This window comes from Limanda limanda, chromosome 22 (genome assembly GCF_963576545.1).
Source record: "Limanda limanda chromosome 22, fLimLim1.1, whole genome shotgun sequence".
Taxonomy (NCBI): Eukaryota; Metazoa; Chordata; class Actinopteri; order Pleuronectiformes; family Pleuronectidae; genus Limanda; species Limanda limanda.
Genome location: NC_083657.1, coordinates 4,317,823 through 4,336,321, shown reverse-complemented (window position 1 = coordinate 4,336,321; position 18,499 = coordinate 4,317,823). Strand labels below are relative to the sequence as shown.

Genomic DNA, 18,499 nt, shown 5'->3' with positions numbered 1-18,499 from the left:
GTCTGTGGTTCTTTAGTGTCACTCACAATAAATCAACACGTCTTGTGTAAACAACAGAATGTGCGTCGTTTCAGAGTCTCACAACGGAGTTATGACCATATTGCAGAAAACTACAATTTTAAGAGTTTAAGAATAAAGTTGTAATAACAACAATGATTAGTTGATTAATTAATGTCAGAATAATGTATCAGGATGATATGATAAAGTATAATAAGATGTTATTGTATTAATTTATCTATCTCACTCGGAGCAATCATTAAATTTTTCTTGTTTTTCATTATTAACTAGTATTTTTGAAAAATTAAATAGAGAAGTCGTCACGTGTCAACCTTGTTTTATAAGCATATCGTGTGAAATCGAAACTGAAAGTAAGTATGAGGACAGAGGACATTTTGTACATAGGGCGTTGAGCTGCCTCACGCGGGACAGATTCTGGAAACAGGAAGAAAAGCGTTTTTCTAACGTCAAAGTAGGTTCAGCTGTTCGTTAACGTGCTTATGAACGTGTGTGTGTCTGTGTGTGTGTGTTTGTGTGTGTTCGTCTCCTCTGTGTGTGTGCGTATTTCTTAGTGCGTCACAAAGCTGACGTGTTTATAAAGATCACAGTGAACCGAAGATACAAAGTCACAAGGAATCTGGATTTATACTTTGTTATTGTTTTGAAAAGTGTTAAAGTCTGAGCCTTTGAATCGGATGTGATAAAAAAACGGGTTCAGACTTTGTCCACGCGACTGAGATCAGGATCATGAGAGGGGTTATAGTTCAGAGACAGTACCGCGCTGTTACCACAAGGGGCAGTAAAGCCAGGGACAGATAATGTTTGACTATTTTTTACATTCAGACAAATAAACAGCAAGAACTAAACTGAAACATAAACAAACTACAGACAAATTAAATCACACAAATCAATAAATACAAATAAATAAACAGAACAGGGATTAATTTAAAAAAGTGTAGAACAAAATACAAAGGTACTGTATTAAATGACGTTGTAATGCAGCTAAAATAGTTAGAAATAACAATAAGCATGATGTTAATTATATAAAAAGTATGAAGTAATCTTGGTCTGATCTGACATGAGACTCAAATGCTTTTGGAAACGTCTGTTTGTGTTTCAGCTGCAGAAATGAGTAGAAAGAGGAAGTTGGGTGACAGCGCTGCGGCCTCCAGCTCTGAGTCATCAGTCAGGTAAATATCATGACAGGATAATAATTAAACAGCAGTGAAAGAGGTTTAGCAGCGCACAACTGTAACTTGTCTCCTGTCTGCACGCAGCAAGATTTTTTTTTTACAGCAAATAATCAGTTCATATGTTGGAGAATGTTGTGAAATCCTAATTGTTTCTAGTGTCCAGTAGATTGAATCAAAGCCAGTGTGTGTAAATGCTGGGTTCACAGCTGGTTCTCTAATTTCCCACAGTGCCATGGTTTTTCATATGAGGAGAAACCCCCCAGTGACTTTCTAGCAACTGCTCAGTGCTCTATGGTTCTTCTTGTTATTGCCAAAGTCAACGATTCTCCTGAACCGTTTGTTTTGTCTTATTAATGCACATATATATGATGTATAGTTGGGGAGTGACTGTTCAATCTCTCCCATTGTAGTTCACACACGACAGCAGGTGGGTCCGAAGGTCCCAGTGGAGACTCCTGTAGGAGTGATAGATCCAAGCACGTACCACCTAACATTGGAGATGGGAGTCCTGAAGGGTAACTCTACATGAATTCATGTCCAAACTCTTTCACTTTCTCCTCCCCCCCTCTGTTCTCTCCCCTCTTTTCCACCCATCTCTCTTCTACTCCCCATTTTTCTCCCCCCACCCACCGAGGAAAATGAAGGTGGAGACCAAAGACAGAGCTTAAAGGAAATTCAGAGTTTAATCTCTCCTCTTGTAGTTCACAGACGACAACTGATGGGTCCCTGGGTCCAGGTGGAGTCTCCTGGAAGAGTGATAGATCCAAGCACGTACCACCTAACATTGGAGAGAAGAGGCCTAAAAGGTAAATCTACATTTAAGTGTTTTTTAATTAAAGTACAGTATATCCTTAAATGGGCTTGGCCCAGCTGGACACAGGTTACGCTGTCTGTCGCAGTCATGCAATTAAATATCATTACAGGGAAAAAAAAGAATGATAGTGTTTGTAACCAAATAAAGCAAATCTCTCCTCTTGTAGTTCACACAAGACAACAGATGGGTCCGAGGGTCCCGGTGGAGACTCCTTGAGGAGTGATAGATCCAAGCACGTACCACCTAACATAGGAGCTGATAGTCCTGAAAGGTAACTCTACATTTAAAATGAATTCTGCATCATGTCCCAACACAACTTTGAACCAAAACTGATGAAGAAGCCATTGGTTTCACTGCTTACAGCCAGATGAGTGAGGAACCACCCAGCCTGTCATGTAAACAATGTCTCACGTCAGACTGGGATGAGTCGGACTCCCCTTGTCCGACGTGTGAAAAGAAACGGCATGAACTATCTCAAAGCCATAGAGATCATACCGGTGAGTTCGAATTCTGTAACCACAACTAATTCTAATAGCAAAGTCATTCATAATCAATCTGAACATGAGATATTAGTCAGTAACATTGAGGTGGGAAGGGCAACGTACTTGGTTCATGCAAGGTTCTCTCAGTGATAAAAGAAATGAGATTACCCTTCAAATTAGTATGTGTGAGAGCCAAAAGTCTCAAAGTCAGGATTTTGAGTTTGCTCGGGATTTTCAACAACTGAGCTAAAATGATCTGCTATTAATTTAGTGTATATTATTGCAATTATTCATTTGTTTGTTACAGGGCTCCAGCATCTCTTCAAATTAAAAGATAATTTTAAAGAAGATATGCGGACAAAATTTACCTTCACATCTGAAGGTACTGGTGACGATCGGGTTTCTTTGGACAACATCTACACAGAACTCTTCATCACCGCTGGAGAGATCGGAGGGCAAGAAGCAGAGCATGAGTTCAGTCAGCTGGAACGTAAATTGAAAATGACTTCATTGTATAAACATACAGTGAACCTCAAGGATATATTCAGACCTTCGTCTGGTCAAGAGAAAACCCAAAGAATAGTTCTGACGAAGGGCATGGCAGGGATCGGAAAGTCTTTTTCTGTGCAGAAATTCATCTACGACTGGGCCAAGGGGAATACAAACACAGATATTGATTTTGTTTTCTATTTTGCTTTCCGAGAGCTGAATTTGAGTTCAGGTGAGAAAAGTTTGCACAAGCTCCTGACCGACTTCCACCCTGTACTCCATGATTTGGAAAGTCCAGAGCTTTATTCCAAAACCAAGGTTGTAGTGATCCTGGACGGCCTGGATGAAAGCAGACTCAAACTGGATTTTGAGAGCATTGAGAGGCAGACATCTCTGAGTGAAGAAACATCTCTGGGTACTCTCCTAGTAAACCTGATCCAGGGTAACCTTCTCCCGGATGCTAAAGTCTGGATCACTTCTCGTCCATCAGCAGCCAGTCAGATCCCAGCAAAGTATGTTGACATGGTGACAGAGATAAGAGGGTTCAATGATACACAGAAAACTGAATATTTCAGGAGGAGATTTAGTCATGACTTAGGTCTGGCTGAGAGGATCACTTCACATATCCACTCTTCACAACATCTCCAAGTTATGTGCAAGATACCAATCTTCTGCTGGATTTCTGCCATATTATTGCAGGAAGTGTTTGCTGAAGACAAGAACGCTGAAATTCCTCAAACTCTGACAGAGATGATGGCACATTACCTGTTTGCTATGACCAAACGTAGAAACAGAAAATATGACAAGAAGCGCAAGGAAAACTTTCTGATAACACATAGAGAATTTCTTCTGAAACTGGGAAAGCTTGCGTTTGATCATCTGCAGAAGAACAGCCTCATTTTCTATGAGGAAGACCTGGAAGCCTATGGCATTGACATAAAAGAAGCATCTATCCACTCTGGATTTTGCACCTCAGTTCTTAGGGAGGAAAATGTCTTTTCCCATAAAAAGGTTTTCTTCTTTGTTCATCTGACCATTCAGGAGTTCTTTGCAGCTCTCTACGTTTATGACTGTTTCATGAACAAGAAAACGACAGAGCTCAACGACTTCCTGAAACTGAAGGACAAAGAACAAACTTTACTTGAGCTTCTGAAAGCCACAGTTGAGATAGTGTTGAAGGAGAAGAATGGCCACCTGGTCTACTTCTTACGATTCCTCCTGGGCCTCCTGGTTGAAGCTAATATGAGAGTCCTTCATGGTCTCCTTACATTGCCGGACCCAAGCCAAGATATCAACAAGAAAATATTAACTTACCTGAAATCCATCCGGAGAAAGACCATCTCTCCAGAAGGTAGTATCACCCTCTTCAGAGCCATGGTTGAAATGAGAGACCAGAAAGTCAAAGAAGAGATTGAGGAATTTTTGAAGATAGAAGATGGTTCAAAACCTGAGCTGTCTCCTCTGCACTGCTCTGCTCTGGCCTACATGCTGCAGATCTCGAAGAATGATCTGGATTTGTTGGACTTGAAGAGTTACAACACATCTGATGAGGGCAGAAGGAGGCTGATACCGGCAGTGAGGAGCAGCAGAAAGGCCATGTAAGTTTACTCATCATATGTAAGATAATCTGGTTTCAGTATGTCTTTCAGTGTGGGAAACAGGGACATTAAACTCACTGACTAAATAAGTTCACCTCTTTCCTCATCTTTTAACTATTATCTACCCTTAGACTGGCATCCTGCAACGTGACGGCAGAGCGGGTTGAGCATGTGGCCCTTGGTCTCACGTTTCCCTGGTCACCTCTGAGAGATCTGGACCTGAGCAACAATGACCTGCAAGATTCAGGAGTTAAGCTGCTCTGTGATGGTCTGAAGAGTCAATACTGCAAACTGAAAACACTGAGGTACACATTTCATCTTCTTTACATCCATTGAGAGCTGCAAGAACTCACTGATTAACTAATTCTGTGTTGTGTCAGTTTGTCAGGTTGTCTGGTGACAAAGACTGGATGTGAGTATCTGGCTTCGGCTCTTGAGTCCAACCCCTCCCACCTGAAAGTACTGGACCTGAGCTACAATGATCCAGGAGCGTCAGGAATCAACCTTCTCTCTAAGCTGCAAGAAGATCCAAAATACAAGCGCGATATCAAGTAATTATAATCCTTGCTGCATTCTGCTCTGTGGTTCACAGAAAAGCTCAAGGTAACGACTTTGCCCTTAATCTGAGCTGCTGCAGTTAACCAGACTAATGTTAGGTTGAGGGACCCCAACGACCCACAAGTCGGTCAGGGGACCAACAACCTGCAAGTTTAACATAGCGACTCTTAAGATACTGTGGGTAATGAGCAGGAGAGGGTTTACAAATTGGGTTTGGCAAATGTACAACTAGTGCACAGATGAGTTCTTGAGCTTTTCTCCTGAGCTGAGAGAAGTGATGTTGGAAGTTTTGGATTGTTCTTGGTTGGAAGATTGTAATCCTCATTTTCCTCCACAGGTTTGATCATTATGGAAGTCACCGGATGAAACCAGGATTCAAGAAATGTAAGTTTCTGTATAATTATAGTAGTATTGTCAGGTTTTTGCAAGGAACATAATGAGACCCTGCATTTCACATTCAGTATAACGCTTAATGGTGCCAGCAGTGACCTTTAAGCTACATTACTGAGATCATTGCTCATGAAATTACACCTTTTCTTACCTTCAGATGCCTGTGAGCTCACGTTTGACCCCAACACAGCTCATAAGAACCTCCGCCTGTCTGAAGAAAACAAGAAGGTGACCTGGGGTGAAGAGCAGCAGTCGTATCGCCCTCACCCAGAGAGGTTTGACCAGTGCCCACAAGTGCTGTGTGAGCAGAGTCTGGATGGGTGCTGCTACTGGGAGATGGACGTGACGGAGCCCTTCAACATTGGGGTAACATACAAACCCACTCGCAGGAGCAGGGATGTGGACGATTGCAAGCTGGGATGCAACGACAAGTCTTGGAGTCTGATTTGCTCCGATGAGGGTTGTTACACTCTGCACTGCAGCCAGAGAGTCAGTGTATCCTCCCTCTGCCAGCGCTCCAGTCGGGTGGGAGTGTACCTGGATTGGCCGGGTGGAAGTCTGTCCTTCTACAGAGTTCAAACCAACAATTGGGTCCACCTCCATACCTTCAGAACCACGTTCAGTGAGGCCCTCTATCCCGCTGTCGAACTCCGCACTCATTCTTCTGCATTATTTTGTTAGCCACTGTGATTAAACTCTGACTTCGTTCATGTGCAACACTAATCAAGTGTGTAGATTAGTGCTTTGTCAACACTATTAAAGTTGTACCACTACGTTTGTGCCACTTGTCCAAACAGGGTTTTAGTGTCTTAAACTGAGATCATAGACAAATGCCTTCCAAAGTGCAGATTTTCAAAATCAGTTGGGGCATGCTCATTGTTGCTTTGTTTATGCTATAGGTCTCATTACAAGTTAGCAGCTATATTTAGCATCAGGGCACTACATTACCGCTCAGTCACAGGCATCTGCCTCGCTCAATGTTACTCACAGCTTTCTTTTCTAGCTTCTGACAGATCGTCAAAATGGTACTTTCTTGAAAGTTGTTGTTGCTGGTTTGTGCCCTCATGGTTGAATGCTTTCACTTTGGATAAAAGCTTCAGCTAAATGAAATGTAATGTAAAGAGCATAAGTATCGACCTGATCGCAACCTTCTGGCCCAGAGGCATGTTTGAGCATTTGTAGTGATAAGTATGCTAATTTTTGCAAGTTAGTGGGGTGAGGGTTCTGTATAACGACTGAAATGTGTATCTTGTTTTTGTTTTGTATTTTATAACCTGTAGATATAGTATTCCATCAAATCATTAACATTCCATTAAGCTACAAAGTGTTTATTCTAAACAATGCTGCATATACTGGTATCTTTTTGATGTTTTCCTTTAGTCGTTGCAACTATTGCACTTCTGTCCTTCCTGGGAGTGGGATCCTCACATGTGACTCTTATGTGTCTACGTTCTTTTTACCCTGTTAAAAATGTGTTTTTTTTGTTTTTCCTTACTCTTGTTGAGGGTTAAGAACAGAGGATGTCACATGAAGAATCCTGCTTTGGATAAAAGCTTCAGCTAAATTAAATGTAATGTAATGTTAAGAGCATAAATATCGACCTGATCGCCACCTAATGGCCCATAGGCTTGTTTGAGCATTTGTAGTGATAATAAGTATGCTGATATTTGCAAGTTAGTGGGTTGAGGGTTCTATATAACTACTGAAATCTGTATCTTGTTTCTGTTTTGTATTTTATAACCTGTAGTTATAATATTCCATCAAAATGTTAACGTTCCATTAAGCTACAAAGTGTTTATTCTAAACAATGCTGCAAATACTTGTATCTTTCAGATTTTTTCCTTTACACGTGGCAACTATTGCACTTCTGTCCGTCCTGGGAGTGGGATCCTCACATGTGACTCTTAGGTGTCTACGTTCTTTTTACCCTGTTAAAAGTTTTGTTTTTTTAATTTTGGGTTAAGAACAGAGGATGTCACGCATGAAGAATGCTGATATTTTCAAATTATTGGGATGAGGGTTCTTTATATCTACTGAAATGTGTATCTTGTTTTTGTTTTGTATTTTATAACCTGTAGATATAGTATTCCATCAAATCATTAACATTCCATTAAGCTACAAAGTGTTTATTCTAAACAATGCTGCAAAGACTGGTATCTTTCTGATGTTTTACCTTAAGACGTTGCAACTATTGCACTTCTGTCTGTCCTGGGAGAGGGATCCTCACATGTGACTCTGAGGTGTCTACGTTCTTTTGACCCTGTTAAAAAAAAAATGTGTCATTTTTTTCTTACTCTTGTTGAGGGTTAAGGACAGAGGATGTCACACATTGTTAAACCCCTATGAGACAAGTAGTAAAATTGTAAATATGGCCTAAATAAAATTTGATTGATTAATGATTGAAAGTTATCTTAAAAACTCATTTTTTTTTTACTTCTCGTGAATTATATGGACTTTATGTACTAGCATTGTACAATGTGTGGCTTTAATTCAAAATAAATCTACACGTCAAGTGTAAAAAAACAATGTGTGTGTCGTAAGTTTCAGAGAAATCTCAGGACTCCAACAACTCAAAGTCTCAAAGGTACGAGGGAGTTACAGCCATATTGAAGAAAACTACCAATTTAAGAGTTTAAGAATAAAATTGTAACAACCAGAATGATTACTCGATTAGCTAATGTCAGAATAATGTATCAGGATGATATTATGTAATATGATACAATGATATTGTATTAATTTCTCTCTCTCATAAGGAACAATAAGAACAATTGTCCTTTTTTCATTAACTAGTATTTTTGTATAAATATAGACTACACAGAATTAACAGGAAGTCATCACGTGTCAAACCCTGTTTTATAAGCCTGTCGTGTCAAATTGAAAGTGAAAATATGAGGACAGAGGACATTTTGGACAAATGGCGTCCAGCTGCCTCACGTCAGGACAGATTCTGGAAACAAGAAGAAAAACGTTTTTCTGACGTCAAAGTAAGTTAAGCTGCCTGTTAAGGTGTTTATTAACGTGTGCGTGTCTCTGTGTGTGTCTATGTGTGTCTGCGTGTGTGCGTCTCCTCTGTGTGTGTGTTTGTGTGTGCGTATTTCTTAGTGCGTCACTCTGCTGACGTGTTTACAAAGATCGCAGCTGCTCAACTTTGTCACAAAGTAAACTGAACGTACAAAGTCACGAGGAATCTGTATTTTTACTGTTTTATTTTTTTGCAACGTGTTAAAGTCTGAGCCTTTATATCGGATGTGACAACCAGGATCATGGGGGTTGTTCTTCTTCAGAGACAGTACCGTGCTGTCACCACAGGGGGCAGTAAAGCCAGGTTTAGAAATTCTTCCATCATGAACATTGGAGCCTTTGGAAACGTGTGTTTGTGTTTCAGCAGCAGAAATGAGTAGAAAGAGGAAGTTGGGTGACAGTGCTGCAGCCTCCAGCCCTGAGTCATCAATCAGGTAAATATCATGACAGGAAAATGAGTAAAGAGCAGTGAAAGAGGTTGTAGTTGGTGAGTGACTGTCCACTCTCTCCTCTTGTAGTTCACAGACGACTACAGACTGGTCCCAGGGTCCAGGTGGAGTCTCCTGTAGGAGTGATGCATCCATGGACATACCACCTGACATAGGAGCTGAGAGTCCTGAACGGTAACTCTACATTTAGTGTTTTTTAATTAAAGTATATCCTCAAATGGGCTTGGCCAAGCTGGACATAGGTTACGCTGTCTGTCGCAGTCATGCAATTAAATATCAAAACAGGAAAAAAATGTTTTATAGTGTTGGTAACCAAATAAAGCAAATCTCTCCTCTTGTAGTTCACACACGACGGATGGGTCCTTGGGTCCCGGTGGAGTCTCCTGGAGGAGTGATGCATCCATGCGCATACCACCTGACCTAGGAGCGGAGAGTCCTGAAAGGTAATTCTACATTTAAATGAATTCTGTGTCATGTCCACACACAAATTTGAACCAAAACTGAAGAAGAATTTATTTTAAAATAAATAACTATTAAGGTATTTCAAGAAAATGTGTTTAGTTTGAGTGACCACTTTGGCCAATAATGAGCCATTTGTTTCACTGCTTACAGCCAGATGAGTGAGGAACCACCCAGCCTGTCATGCAAACGTCTCACGTCAGACTGGGATGAGTCGGACTCCTCCTGTCCGACGAGTGAAAAGAAACGTCAAAAACTATCTCAAAGCCATAGAGATGATACCGGTAAGTTTGAATTCTTTCACCACAACTAATTCTAATAACAAGGTCATTCATTATCAATCCGAACATGAGATATAAGTCAGTAACATTGAGGTGGGAAGGGCAACGTACTTGGTTCATGCCAGGTTCTCTCAGTGATAAAAGAAATTAGATTCTCTTTCAAATTAGTATGTTTGAGAGCCCAAAGTCTCAAAGTCAGGATTTTGAGTTTGCTCGGGATTTTTCACAACTGAGCTAAAATGATCTGCTATTAATTTAATGTATATTATTGCAACTGTTCACATGTTTGTTACAGGGCTCCAGCATCTCTTCAAATTAAAGGATAATTTTAGAGAAGAAATGCGGAAAAAATTTACCTTCACATCTGAAGGTACTGGTGACGATCGGGTTTCTTTGAACAACATCTACACAGAACTCTTCATCACCGCTGGAGAGATCGGAGAGCAACAAGCAGAGCATGAGTTCAGTCAGCTGGAACGTAAATTGAAAATGCCTTCATTGTCTAAGTATACAGTGAACCTCAAGGATATATTCAGATCTTCGTCTGGTCATGAGAAAACCCAAAGAATAGTTCTGACGAAAGGTCTTGCAGGGATTGGAAAATCTTTTTCTGTGCAGAAATTCATCTACGACTGGGCCAAGGGGGATACAAACACAGATATTGATTTTGTTTTCTATTTTCCTTTCGGAGAGCTGAATTTGAGTTCAGGCGATAAAAGTTTGCACAAGCTCCTGATCGACTTCCACCCTGTACTCGGCAATTTGGAAAGTCCAGAGCTTTATGCCAAAACCAAGGTTGTAGTGATCCTGGACGGCCTGGATGAAAGCAGACTCAAACTGGACTTTGAGAACTTTGAGAGGCAAACATCTCTGAGGGTAGAAACATCTCTGGATATTCTCCTAGTAAACCTGATCCAGGGTAACCTTCTCCCGGATGCTAAAGTCTGGATCACTTCTCGTCCATCAGCAGCCAGTCAGATCCCAGCAGAGTGTGTCGACATGGTGACAGAGATAAGAGGGTTCAATGATACACAAACAAGTGAATATTTCAGCAGGAGATTTAGTCATGACTTAGGTCTGGCTGAGAGGATCACTTCACATATCCACTCTTCACAACATCTCCAAATTATGTGCCAGATACCAATCTTCTGCTGGATTTCTGCCATATTATTCCAGGAAGTGTTTGCTGAAGACAAGAACGCTGAAACTCCCCAAACTCTGACAGAGATGATGGCACATTACCTGTTTGCTCTGACAAAACACAGAAACAGAAAAATTGACAAGAAGACCAAGGAAAACGTTCTGATAACACAGAGAGAATTTATTCTGAAACTCGGCAAGCTTGCATTTGATCATCTGCAGAAGAACAGCCTCATTTTCTATGAGGAAGACCTGGAAGCCTATGGCATTGACAAAGAAGAAGCATATATCCTCTCTGGATTTTGCACCTCAGTTCTTAGGGAGGAAGATGTCTTTTCCCATAGAAAGGTTTTCTTCTTTATTCATCTGACCATTCAGGAGTTCTTTGCAGCTCTCTACGTTTATGACTGTTTCATGAACAAGAAAACGACAGAGCTCAACGACTTCCTGAAACTGAAGGACAAAGAACTAACTTTACTTGAGCTCCTGAAAGTCACAGTTGAGATAGTGTTGAAGGAGAAGAATTGCCACCTGGTCTACTTCTTACGATACCTCCTGGGCCTCCTGGTTGAAGCTAATATGAGAGTCCTTAAGGGTCTCCTAACATTGCCGGACCCAAGCCAAGATATCAACAAGAAAATATTAACTTACCTGAAATCCATCCGGAGAAAGACCATCTCTCCAGAAGGTAACATCATCCTTTTCAGGGTCATGATTGAAATGAGAGACCAGAAAGTCAAAGAAGAGATTGAGGAATATTTGAAGACAGAATATGGTTCAAAACCTGAGCTGTCTCCTCTGCACTGCTCTGCTCTGGCCTACATGCTGCAGATCTCGAAGAATGATCTGGATTTGTTGGACTTGAAGAGTTACAACACATCTGATGAGGGCAGAAAGAGGCTGATACCAGCAGTGAGGAGCAGCAGAAAGGCCATGTAAGTTTACTCATTATATGTAAGATAATCTGGTTTCAGTATGTCTTTCACTCCTGCGGAGTGTTCGCTGATCTTCTTCTTTTTATACGTTTTCCCAATGAGATAGTTGGATATAAGTGCGACAGGGAGGGCATTCCTGTGTATATTCTTTATTCATATCTTATGTTAGTCTCCCAAATCTTCTACTGTTGTACAAAGTATCCTCCAAACCACCCTACTAAACTGTTCCACCTGATACTTCAACACATGTGACTGCTGCCCAGTAATAAGTCCCCCCACAACCTCTCTGAACTCAACTGAAAGGCCTTCACTGGCATCGAAACCTCAGTAGACCAGGAAATCAGTCATTCAGTCAACTGCCGCCTTTTAAACATACCATCACGACACAGGTTGAGGTCGATAAGGTGCGACAGGGCCCGGTTCTGTAAAAGCCTGGAATCTGCAGCTCTGAATGAGACATCCCATTGCCTACCCAGCTCTCTACCGTCTGTCAATGTCAAAGGCTTGAGATGTCCCTCCTAGTTCTTGTTGCTGTTTACGAATGTGGACTGTTTCTTGCTCTGTTCTTTGTGCCATGGGATATATTTTCAGGAGGTGAATGTGCAGTGTGGGAAACAGGGACATTAAACTCACTGACTAAATGGGTTCACCTCTTTCCTAATCTTATAACCCTATTATCTACCCCTAGACTCTCATCCTGCAACGTGACGACCGAGTTCGTTGAGCATGTGGCCTTTGGTCTCACGTTTCCCTGGTCACCTCTGAGAGATCTGGACCTGAGCGACAATGACCTGAAAGATTCAGGAGTTAAGCTGCTCTGTGATGGTCTGAAGAGTCAATACTGCAAACTGAAAACACTGAGGTACACATTTGATCTTCTTAACATCCATTCAGAGCAGCAAGAACCCGCTGATTAACTAAATTCTGTGTTGTGTCAGATTGTCAGGTTGTCTGGTGACAAAGACTGGATGTGAGTATCTGGCTTCGGCTCTGGAGTCCAACCCCTCCCACCTGAAAGAACTGAACCTGAGCTACAATGATCCAGGAGCGTCAGGAATCGACCTTCTCTCTACGATGAAACAAGATCCAAAATACAAACTCAGCATTCTCAAGTAATTATAATCCTTGCTGCATTCTGTTCTGTGGTTCACAGAAAAGCTCAGGACTTTGCTCTTAATCTGACCTGCTGCAGTTAACCATGTTAGGTTGAGGGACCCCAACGACCTACAAGTTGGTCAGGTGACCAACAACCTGCAAATTTAACGCTGCGATTCTCAAGATACTGTGGGTAATGAGTAGGGTTGGGTACCAAGAACCGGTTCCAATATGGCACCTGTTCCAATACAACCGGTATCTACATGGACCGAAATGCAACGCAGATTTCTGTGCTTTATTTCGGTGCCTGAGCCAATTGAAGACTGAGGTCTTCATTCCTCCCGCCTCCTCATACTTCCACTCCTTCCTTCACGGGAAGGGGCGCCTCCTGTCCTCCCCCCGCATGAGTCGGGCGCGGCTGCCGGTGGACAAACTCTTGTCTCCACGCTGCCCGCGTTACGCATGTGTCAGGGCTTCTGTGCAGGTGTGGGAGGATCTCCTCGCGAGACCTCTCCCCGGCACTGGCTTGCACCCGCCGGGCGCATTTCCTCCGTGGCGGTGCTTCGCGACCCGCTCTGGGTTGGCTTGGAAAGGCTGGGGGCGGGAGGTTCAAAGACCATTCCGAGAAAGGTTTCACAAAAGCGGCTGCATTTTGGGGGACGAAGGCGGGCCGAAGCCTGCCTGCGACAGCCCCAGCCGCGGAGACATGGGGGTCTCTGAGTGATGGCACCGAAGTCAGAGTCACGAGTCAGAGTGTGTGTGTTTTGTATTTATTTGTAATGATTTAAGTATAGTGTAAACTTTTGTTAACAGTTCATATCGGTTAAGTACGGGTATCGGACAAAAACCAAACACTACCTGTCCATAGTAATGAGCAGGAGAGGTTTTACAAATTGGGTTTGGCAAATGTACAACTAGTGCACAGCTGAGTTCTTGAGCTTTTCTCCTGAGCTGAGAGAAGTGATGTTGGAAGTTTTGGAGTGTTCTTGGTTTTTAATCCTCATTTTCCTCCGTAGGTTTGATCATTGTGGAAGTCAAAGGATGATACCAGGATTCAAGAAATGTAAGTTTCTGTAGAATTATAGTTGTATTGTCAGGTTTTTGCAAGGAACATAATGAGACCCTGGATTTCAGATTGAGTATAACATGAAATTATACCTTTTCTTACCTTCAGATGCCTGTGAGCTCACGTTTGACCCCAACACAGCTCATAAGAACCTCCGCCTGTCTGAAGAAAACAGGAAGGTGACCTGGGGGGAAGAGCAGAAGTCACATCGCCCTCACCCAGAGAGGTTTGACCAGTGCCCACAAGTGCTGTGTGAGCAGAGTCTGGATGGGTGCTGCTACTGGGAGGTGGAAGTGACAGAGCCCTTCAACATTGGGGTGACATACAAACCCACTCGCAGGAGTGGGGATGTGGACGATTGCAAGCTGGGATGCAACGACAAGTCTTGGAGTCTGATTTGCTCCGATGAGGGTTGTTACACTCTGCACTGCAGCCAGAGAGTCAATGTATCCTCCCTCTGTCAGCGCTCCAGTCGGGTGGGAGTGTACCTGGATTGGCCGGGTGGAAGTCTGTCCTTCTACAGAGTTCAAACCAACAATTGGGTTCACCTCCATACCTTCAGAACCACGTTCAGTGAGCCCCTCTATCCCGCTGTCGAACTCCGCACTCATTCCTCTGCATTATTTTGTTAACCACTGTGACTAAACTCTGACCTCGTTCATGTGCAACACTAATCAAGTGTGTAGATTAGAGCTTTGTCAACACTAATAAAGTTGTTCCACTATGTTTGGGCCTCTTGTCCAAACAGCGTTTTAAGTCTCTACATTGGAGATTTTTTACAAGTGCCTTCCAAAGTGCAGATTTTCAAAAACAATGCATGCTCATTGATGCTTTGTTTATGCTATAGGTCTAAGTACAAGTTATCAGCTGTATTTAGCATCTCAGCACTACATTACCATTTAGTCACAGGCGTGATGTGCCTCACTCAATGTTACTCTGATCACAGCTTTCTTTTCTAGCTTCTGACAGATCGTCAAAATTGCACTTTCTTGATTGTTGTTGTGGGTTCGTACCCTCATGGTCGAATAAACTTATTGTAAGTTGCTTTGGATAAAAGCGTCAGCTAAATGTAATATAATGTAAAGAGCATTAATAGCGACCTGATCGCCACCTACTGGCCCAGAGGCTTGTTTGAGCATTTGTAGTGTTAAGAAAGCTGATATTTGCAAGTTAGTGGGTTGAGGGTTCTGTATAACTACTGAAATGTCTATCTTGTTTCTGTTTTGTATTTTATAACCTGTAGTTATAATATTCCATCAAATCGTTAACGTTCCATTAAGCTACGAAGTGTTTATTCTAAACAATGCTGCAAATACTTGTATCTTTCTGATATTTTCCTTTACACATGGCAAATATTGCACTTTTGTCCGTCCTGGAAGAGGGATCCTCACATGTGACTGAGGTGTCTACGTTCTTTTTACCCTGTTAAAAGTTTTATTTTTTTAATTTTTTCCTCACTGTTGTTGAGGGTTAAGAACAGAGGATGTCACACATGAAGAATGCTGATATTTTCAAATTAGTGGGGTGAGGGTTCTTTATAACTACTGAAATGGGTATCTTGTATTTTATAATCTATATTTATATAATATATTGTATTGGCTTTGTACTGCGAGTGGTTTAAATTCTGCAGTTTGTATCGTTTTGGTAAAGAAGGGTTTAATAAACATTTTATATCTTTCTCTTTGTTTTCCTTGTTTTTGTTAGAACATTAATTTCCATTGTTGTCTAAAAACTTGTCTCAGTTGTTTTAAACTCCAGTTGATATTTATATTATATTCAGGAAAAGAAAAAACAATACTTTATATTGTGCGTTTTTATTTATGTAAATACAGTATAAAAAAGCTAACAACACCTTTAAATCTGCTCTGAGAACAGAAAAGTTACATTTCTTACAATTTGTATTTGTGCATGAGCGACTGTTTCCCTGGGCCAGCGTCACAGTTTGATCTGTGTCTGGTTCATGTGCACATGAACACAACGTCATGTGTTGATGATGGGCTGACAGTGAAGGGGGGGGGGCCGCCTGAGAGCAGCGAGTCCCAGCTGTCGCCCCTCAGACGCTGGGAGGGAGGGTGGGGCCTCCTCACCCTCAAACCTAAATTGTTTTGTTGTAGCTTCGTCATAATTCAGCATCTTCAGTTTTACTGTACATTATTTTTGGGTCATTCAGCAACTTTTTTTTTATTGTTCTCTTATTGTTTTATATCCTCGTTTCTATTTGATCCTTTGTCCAGCTTTCATTTTGTGTCTTTCTATAATTTATCACAAAGGCTGTGGCCCAGTGTCCCCTGTCCCCTGGGGCTCCTGGGCTGTCCTCTCCAAGAAGAAAACTTGTCATCCAAACATGACAATGATGGGAGAATAACTCTCCTTAATAACTCTCCTTCTTTTCTGTGGCTCAATTGAAATGAATTATAAATATCTTCATGACAGACGCTTGTTAAACGTGGTTGTGTGTTTGTACGAAGTGAGTTTGAATGTGAGACCTGCGTGAATCAGTCATGACAATAAAACCAATGAATTTGAATTTCACTGACAAAAGACAGAGGAGGGAGCGAGGGTAGAGCGAGGCAGACAAAGAGCTGGAGAGAGAGAGAGAGAGAGAGAGAGAGAGAGGGGGGGGGGGGGGAGAGGAGGAGGAGGGAGAGGAGAGGGAGAGAGATACACAGAGAGAGAAAGAGAGAGATACGAGAGAGAGGGGGAGGAGGGAGAGATAGAGAGAGAGAGAGAGATAGAGAGATAGAGAGAGAGGGAGGGAGGGGAGAGATAGAGAGGAGAGAGAGAGAGAGAGATAAAGAGACGGAGAGATAGAGAGAGAGAGACAGAGAGAGAGAGAGAGAGAGAGAGGGAGAGGGAAAGAGAGAGAGATAAAGAGACAGAGAGATAGACAGGGAGAGAGAGAGAGTGAGAGAGAGAGAGAGAGAGAGAGAGAGAGAGAGAGGGAGAGAGAGAGAGAGAGAGAGGAGAGAGAGAGAGAGCGAGAGAGAGAGGGAGGACGTTGTCATCACGTACAGGAGGAGGGGGGTGTGTGGGGGGGTTGGACCGGTCTCTGCAGCAGCGGCCATGCTTCTCTCCTCCTTCTGTCTCCTCCGTGTGTCCCGCTCCTCCTCCTCCTCCTCCGGTTCATCCCGCATCCCGGCCTAGAGGAGCCGGCTCGGCTCGGCTCGGCTCGGCTCGGCTCGGTCCGCCTGGTCCTCGGGAACACACCGGAACAGGCACCGGGGGAAGAGGAGAAAGCCTCCATAGCAACAAACCGGTTTCACAGCATTACTGGTAGGTGCCTCCCTGTGTGCGTGTGTGTGTGTGTGTGTGTATGTGTCTGTGTGTGTGAGTGTGTGTGTGTGTGTCTGTCAGCACAGCCTATTGATGGATAAATTCACTTCATGCATCACATGAATCATCAGCTTATATTAATATAATTCCATCCACACCCTCATATTCTGCTTTTGGCTTCAGATCCTTTAAAATCTGACTGAAAATCAATGGACCTGAAATTCAATTTCACTAAAACATCTCGACTATAATTCACCTGCATGTCATATTCATCAGGATTTAATTTAAAGTGTTCATGCAAATGAGGCTGTGTGTGATTGTGCTGAATATTCATCCTGAACCTGAATGCAGTCCTGATCTGCACCTGGAGGCCGGACCTGCAGCTGCTGGTCCGGGTGATTGGTGGATCTGCTCGTCACTAACCCATGTGACTGTCATCTCTTCTTCTCATCAGTGATGGAGGGATGCTAAGGAACCGGACTGCACCTCTGCATGACTGCTGGGACTCCACACGCCTGTCAAAGGTCCTCACGCCAACGCAACAGTGAGGTCGTAGGAAGGTTACTCCGACCAATTCACAGAGTAGAGTTCACCTCTGTTGGGAAGACGGTGGAGTTCATGGACCAAGACAGATTCTGTAAGATGTGTAGTGTCCGTCTTCAGCCATCGAGGTATAGAAGAAGCCTTTAGCTAGATGTTGAACCCTTTCCTGATCAATCATCGGACATTTGTTGATTAGTGCATCGAAGAAGTACTGAAGTGGTGAATTCTACGATTATTTTAAGGGTCCAACGTAGTACTTAAGTTGTGTTTGTAGCATAAAGTGAAGTTTGAGTAGCCCAACACTGGATTTACAACAGGATTACCTGATCTAGATCTGGGATTTCATCTGGATTACAGCGACTTCAATCACTTAGAACTACGGTCAGGACAAGTACTTCCTGCTTGAACCAGTACGACACCTGACTACGAGGATAAAAGTCACGTTTTCCATTGTTGGACGATGAATCTTATCTAGCCGGGGAATCCACGGGACGTTTCACCGCTTCTACTGAACCGTTATTCACGATGTCGCTGAGCAAGACCCTCGAGCTGGAGCACTTTGAGGAACGAGCCAAGGTTCGCCGGGGACGCTCCACCCGGACCAAGAGAGATGAGTCCACAAGCAGCGCTGGTGGTGGGGGGTCCGGCCCCAGCTCCAGGGGCAGCAGCCTGGTTCCTAGCCCCGCCCACAGCGCCAACTGCAGCTACTACCGGAC

General features: G+C 42.8%; 1 protein-coding gene across 1 annotated transcript; it reads left to right on the top strand.

Annotated features, from left to right (window-relative positions):
• Positions 1-374: 374 nt before the first annotated feature.
• On the top strand, positions 375-15,645 carry LOC132996288 (uncharacterized). Its single transcript, XM_061066631.1, has 22 exons — positions 375-469; positions 1,118-1,187; positions 1,601-1,705; positions 1,892-1,996; positions 2,171-2,275; positions 2,368-2,501; positions 2,794-4,573; positions 4,705-4,878; positions 4,954-5,124; positions 5,469-5,515; positions 5,679-6,197; positions 8,063-8,105; positions 8,498-8,505; positions 8,913-8,976; positions 9,061-9,165; positions 9,333-9,434; positions 9,604-9,734; positions 10,027-11,806; positions 12,495-12,668; positions 12,745-12,918; positions 13,918-13,964; positions 14,076-15,645. Exons 2-22 carry the CDS (start codon positions 1,126-1,128, stop codon positions 14,597-14,599), a joined length of 6,354 nt encoding a protein of 2,117 aa, XP_060922614.1. The 5' UTR covers positions 375-469; positions 1,118-1,125; the 3' UTR covers positions 14,600-15,645.
• Positions 15,646-18,499: the final 2,854 nt, after the last annotated feature.

Bases quoted from the DNA above. Each gene is read 5' to 3' on its own strand.
- LOC132996288 (XM_061066631.1), top strand. From the start codon at position 1,126: ATGAGTAGAAAGAGGAAGTTGGGTGACAGCGCTGCGGCCTCCAGCTCT. The intron at 4,574-4,704 runs GTAAGTTTACTC...ATCTACCCTTAG, and splicing joins AGGAGCAGCAGAAAGGCCAT to ACTGGCATCCTGCAACGTGA. The intron at 9,735-10,026 runs GTAAGTTTGAAT...TGTTTGTTACAG, and splicing joins AAGCCATAGAGATGATACCG to GGCTCCAGCATCTCTTCAAA.